The 6,452-nt window shown below is 47.0% G+C and overlaps 1 protein-coding gene across 2 annotated transcripts in view; it reads right to left on the reverse strand.

The window, feature by feature from the left end:
- Positions 1-3,355, reverse strand: part of LOC307075023 (dystrophin-like) — an 81,430-nt gene extending 78,075 nt beyond the window's left edge. Inside the window, exon 1 of one of the 2 annotated variants that reach the window (XM_079735507.1) lies at positions 3,313-3,355. In XM_079735507.1, the coding sequence (XP_079591633.1) occupies positions 3,313-3,321 (9 nt within the window). In that variant the 5' untranslated portion in view covers positions 3,322-3,355. Of the gene's footprint in view, positions 1-3,244; positions 3,251-3,312 lie in introns of those variants that run through there. The other variant, XM_079735508.1, reaches the window with a different exon arrangement.
- Between the last annotated feature and the right edge of the window lie 3,097 nt (positions 3,356-6,452).

A 6,452-nucleotide genomic window follows, 5' to 3' on the forward strand; every position in this document is an offset into this window, starting at 1 on the left:
AAACTATCCTGCCCCTTGAAGTCAGTGTTCCATGAACCTTTCAAAGGGGAATTGTGAAAAGTTATTTAACGAATGATAAGCCGCCTTTATTTACTTTCTGTTCTAGGGTGTTGGTAATGTTTAAATCTGAAAATGGACTGGAGGAGCTGGCTGGCTGTTGTTCTCTCTCTCCCTGTCTCAAATTTATCCAGCAGTATTAGAATGGTGATGACTGTTCGTACATAAAACGTATTTTAATAACACCATTTTCTATTCCCTCTCAAAACGTTTGAGTCGTGTTTCTGTTTAACACCAAAGGGAATACACGAAAGGGAAATTAAAATCATTGATTTACGATGGCCCTGTTTGTGTGTGTATGTGTGTGTGTGTGTGTGTGGGTGTGGGTGTGTGTGTGTATGATTATGTGCCGAGCATTTGAGTCAAATGCATGAGTCATATTAGAGCATTGCATATTCAAGGTTTGAACATGATAAAAAACGCTGTGAAAAATCAATCGCAATTCTCCCAGAACCATAACGGAAACAAAAACACGCACAATTCAGAGAGACACGCAAACATACAAAAAAAGATACACTCACAGCACAGTATATCTAAGAAAATTATTTGAGGCAAACACACACACACACACACACATCTCTCTCTCTCTCTCTCTCTTTACCCTCTTGTAGGACGGGCTCCGGGGTTTCTCGGCCATGCTGTGTTTATGTCTCACGCCACACATCATTGATGCTCGTTGCCGTCGGTAACGGCAGCACCCGACGTGTACGTTCTACAGTCTGTCACCGGTGGAACTGTTGCTGGTGCACAGCATCCATAGGCTACTTAAGAGCTCTCTCACTTTCTCTCCCACACTCTCTCCGTCACTCCAGGATCAGGAAGATTACACGGGCCAATCACACACAGCGTTCAACGATGACATCACAAATCCACCTTTGCGCGTGTTTTCGTTTACGCGTGTGTGTGTGTGTGTGTGTGTGTGTGAGTGAGTGAGTGACCTCGTAAGTGTGACCGTGTGTAATCTCATTGGATAATGACTAAGTATAGAGCTGAGACAGCCTAACCTTCCCCCTACAATGCCCCCCCCCCCCCCACACACACACACACACACACGCACACACACACAGACAGACACACACACACACACAACCACATAAACAGTCTCACTTCTTAAGGAGAGTTTTGTGGCACGTGGGAGAAGTTGAGGACTGAGGTTTAATTATTTAGACAAACATTGATAACAACCTTCCCACTAGCCAGGTACTCCATTTCCCTGCGATTAAGATCTCATAAATATAAATTCTCACTGACGATACTAATTTTACTTTTGACTTTATACACACACACACATACACACCGTCACACAGGCCCAAGAACATGGGCACACACGCATGTGTCTGTTTGCCTTTTTGTACTGGAATCCGTGCTCCCACAGAGACACGCAGGCTTATGCACACACACACACACACACACACACACACACACACACACACACTTCAATGCAGCAGGTAGCAGGTGGATTTAGACAGAGCACCGGTATTTGTGGCGGTAGAGGTAGAGGTGGAGGTGGGGGTGGGGGTGGAGGAGGAGGAGGAGGAGGAGGAGGAGGAGGAGGAGGAGGAGGAGGAGAAGGAGGTGGAGCTGGGGGTGGAGGTCGATGGAACCCCTGTGAGGATTTAAATGAGGTGCAGCTGATGAAGCGCATAATGAGCAATCGTAATACCGGCGGAAGAATGGATGAATGTATACAATTATAAAAATGAATGAATCTATATCCATTCATTCTTTCTTCAAAAAACGAATAAATTAAGGAATCATGGAATTCATGTAATAATACACAGAGGCCCTAATGAACGATTCCGAAATGCAATCATTCTTAAAAAATGAATGAATGAACAAACAAAGGAATTCATGGAATAACACAGCAAAGGATTCCAAAATGTGTTCATTCTGAACAGGCATTGGATTAATGATTGGTGCATCTCTTCATCCCTCAACACCAGGCAAGACAAAGTTCCTGACGCCGGGCCTCATCAAACACAAACCCTGCAAAGAACAGAGCACTGTGGTTCACTCACACACTCAGCGGGCGGCTCAGGGAATCAAGGCAGCCAGGCAGTCCATCTAAACCTTTCAAACGAAACGCACGCACATGCGCACGCAAGCACACACACGCACGCATACCTTTCTCTAATTAACAAACACACACTCACAAACTGCCTAACCCTTCTTCCTAACAAACTCTTTGTCTCTTTCTCGCGCTCACACACACACACACACACACACACACACACACACACACACAGTATCACATACAGAGACTGAGGCAGTCTCGGTAGAGCTGGCAGACAAAAGCAGCTTATCTGGTTGGGAGGGAGGAGTAATCGGGTTTCATTTTGCCGCGGGTCCAGAGCTCTGCTAGCAGCGCGGCTAGCCGGACAACGCAGTGCCCCGAGCCGCTCACACTCACTCACACTCACACACACACACACACACACACACACACACACACATCTAGATGGGGGACTGGTATCCTCAATGGAGGAGGACAGCTGTCAACAGGTGCAGGACGAACAGGTGTGCACTTGTGCAGGGAGAACAGGTGCATGCATAACAGGTGTGAACAGGTGTGAACAGATGCAGATAGAACAGGTGTGAACAGGTAGAACAGATGTAAACAGATGCAGATAGAAAATATGTGAACAGGTGCAGAAAAAAACAGTGTGAACATGTGCAGATAGGACAGGTGCAGGTGTGAACAGGTGTGAACAGTTGTGAACAGGTGCAGGAAGAACAGGTGCACGAAGAACAGGTGTGAACAGGGGTGAATAGGTGCAGGTAGAACAGGTGCAGGAAGAACAGGTGTGAACAGGTAGAACAGGTGTAAACAGATGCAGATAGAACAGCTGTGAACAGGTGCAGGTGTGAACAGGTGTGAACAGGTGCAGAAAGAACCAGTGTGAACAGTTGGAGATAGAACAGGCGCATGTGTGAACAGGTGTCGGTAGAAGAGGTGTGAACAGGTGCAGGAAGAACAGGTGGAAGAAGAACAGGTGTGAACAGCTGAAGGTGTGAACAGGTGTGAACAGGTGTGTCTAGAACAGGTGTTACACGGTCAAGGTGAAAAGGAGGGGGGGGGGGGGGGGTCCTTTTATCGTCAATCGCGTTCATAAATGCAAACCTGTCTGTGTGGTTGTGTGTGCAGTTGGTTGTGCAAGGCTGTACGGTTGTGTGTGTGATCTTGTACCCGGGCCATGAGCTCGTCCGAGCGTTGGGTGTGTGTGTGTGTGTGTGGTTGTGTGTGCGATCCCTCACCCGGGCCATGAGCTCGTCCCAGCGTGTGTTGAAGGCGTCCAGTTTCTGCTGGATCAGCTCGTCGAGGACGCCTCCGTCGATCAGGGTCTGGGACAGCTCCCGGATCTGGTTCCTGTTGTCCTCCGGGTGCTGCAGGAGGGCCTGCAGACCCTGCACACACACACACACACACACACACACACAGACACACACACACACACACACACATAGAACCACACACAGACAGACAGACAGACCGACAGACAGACACACAGGCAGACACAGAGCCACACACACATACAGACAGTCACACACAAACACAGACACACACACAGACAGACAGACAGAGAACCACAAACGCACACAGACAGAAAGATACAAACACACACACACAGACACACATAAACACAAACACAGGCAGACACAGAACCTCACACACACACACACACATACACAATCACACACACAGACAGACATAGAACCACAAACACACACATACACACACACAAACACAGCCACACACACACCCACACAGACACACAGACAGACACAGAGCCACACACACACACAGCCACACAGGCTCATACACACACACACACACACACACACACACACACACACACACACAAACAGTGTCCATTATTTGGCATTCAATCGGCCGCACCTTGCTCAGCAGATGCCAGCAGCAGAATGCGCATTAAATTACCTTTTGTTTCAAAGTGTACCGGTAAAAAAACAAAACATATTACCGTTATCACGGGGCTAATGAACGGCGGGTTTTGTGGGCGATAATATCACCTAACTGGCTCCCTTCAGGTCGCTTTAATTTGAAGGTTGAGTTCTGTGCGGTATTTTTTTTCCCCTTTCTTTGTTATCTATTGTACACTGAGCGTAAACACGGTCCGTCTGTCTGCATTTTCAGCTTTAATGCGCTTTTATATCACCTGCGCGGGGACAGCCGTTGAAACTTGATTTGCCGCTCGGATAACACCAGCATATTTACTTGAGTGTTGAACAATGCGCAGTGTCCCTGTACGAAGACACCCAGCAAATAAATACTTAAATGATAAGTATGACTATGTATGTGTCTGCAAGTTCTCTGTCATCCCCCTGTTCTCTCTTCATCACATCCCCTTGCGCCGCGGGTCTGAATACGCCTTTCATCACCCGGTTGTGGACTTTGAGCAGGTGTAAATTAAAGACCTACAAACATCGAGGGGGTTTCGAATGGCTTCTGCTTGGTTGATTTCTGCTCATGACTGCAGCCCCTGGGATGGGGTGTCTCCAAGTGCATATTCAAACCTTTAGGTTTCCCCCGTAGTGAAAGCTAAATTCAGTCCACCTTCTGTGTCACCTACCGCGTACCCCACATCTCATCTCTCACCACCTCTCTCGTTCAACCACCACCGTCTCCGCCTCTTCCTCACTCCCGTACTCCAATTTCCACCTTCTCCCAACTGCTCTCTCTCACTCCTCTCTCTCCTTTCACTGTTATCACCTCCTCTCTCTCTCTCCTCTACCACCTTCTCCTACTCTCTCCTTTTTCCACATCCTTTCTCTTTCTCCTTTCCGCCATCAGCGCTTGGAATTTGCGCTCGCTCTCATTGAATATTATTTATTGGTGCACTGCCATTCCTGACCCTAGAATAACATTGTGATACATTGATGGTAGGGTGGCGCTGTTGAGCTCCTATCCTGTTCAGCCACCTCCCACATATTTGACTAAATATACTGAAAAATTTAGATTTTGGCCCACGTGCCTCCCCACGATTACATTTTGGCCCTCCACTGGGAAGAATTTGGGGCCCCCTGCTCTACCGCCTTCTCATCCTCTCACCGTTATCACCTTCTCTCTCTGTCTTCTTCCACCTTCTCCTTCTCTCCTTTACCACCCTTGCCTACCTCCTCTCTGCCACCTAATCCTCCCAAAGAACAATAATAATATTAATAATAATAATAATAATAATAGTAATGCATGTAACTGATATACTCGATGTGCTGAAAGTTATAAACCGCATAAGAAAACAAAGACCTAAAGTCATCATAGATCCATGCAGGCCTCATTAAAAAAAAATGACTCTGGCCCTCACGTCAAGGGCCTCCTGGAGCTCCTCGCTGCTGCCTCCCTGGAGGTTCTCCGTCTCCTCCAGCTTCTGCTCCAGCTGGTCCAGGAAGTCATTCTCCTGCTGCAGGTAGGAGAGCAGCTCGCACCAGCAAGCCCAAACCTCCTGCAACGCCGCACAAAACACAAAGGGCAATTAAAGAGCAGTGGTTCCCAACCCGGGTGTCGAGAGCCAACTTGGGTTCCTGATATGCATATTTGGGTCCGGACGCTGGGGGATCGCTAGCTCAAGTTATTTTAGGTTACGGTTTTAATACATTTTGAATTGGTAAATGTCCCAAACAAGACAGAGGAATGATTAGCCACAAGGGAAAGACAACAAAGTATTTCAATGGGAAATTGGTGTTATGGGCCGATGTTGTTTGGGTTAGAACGATGTGTGGGGGAAGCAAATGCACAACTATTTGAGAAGCTGGGGTCGCAAAAATTATCTGTCCTAACGGGGTCATTCAAGGTTGAAACTACAGATTTACAGTTTAGTATCTGTAGTATCTGTCTAATTGACATTACATTTAGTTCAGTGTCAGGTGAGCAATCAAAGCCAAAAATTACCACTGGAGTAACTACAACAACTCAATGCTTTTCCAGAAACAACTATGCAACATCTCAATTTGTAAGGGCTTTTTTGTGCCTGGAAGTGAAGAGAAACTTGATCGTAGGTTGAGCAGAGAAGGGACAATGCGTAGCAGAGGAGCACAGGTGGAAATCAGGACCAATGTCGCTAAAGGCGTACTTCCTACAAGGTTAGCCCATCGGCGGGTTGAGCCACCGAGCTGCCCTGTGTCAATCACAATGTGTCAATCAAAACAAAATCTCTGCTATTTTAAAAGAGTTGAGGAAATGGCAGAACACGAGGGGGAGAACACCACTGAAGGACGGGCTAAAAATGTTGGACACTTTTGTTCAAATATGTGAAGGCTGCTTGAGTAGCATTCATAATTCAGGGTTTGCAAACACAGGGGAATCGTTGCGGAATTTGGACGTAAGTCTCCTTTCTGAGACAGTTCCAGCTGTATTTGTATCGTTTTGAAGCTTTTTC

This window comes from Pollachius pollachius (assembly GCF_949987615.1).
Source record: "Pollachius pollachius genome assembly, chromosome: 4".
Lineage (NCBI taxonomy): Eukaryota > Metazoa > Chordata > Actinopteri > Gadiformes > Gadidae > Pollachius > Pollachius pollachius.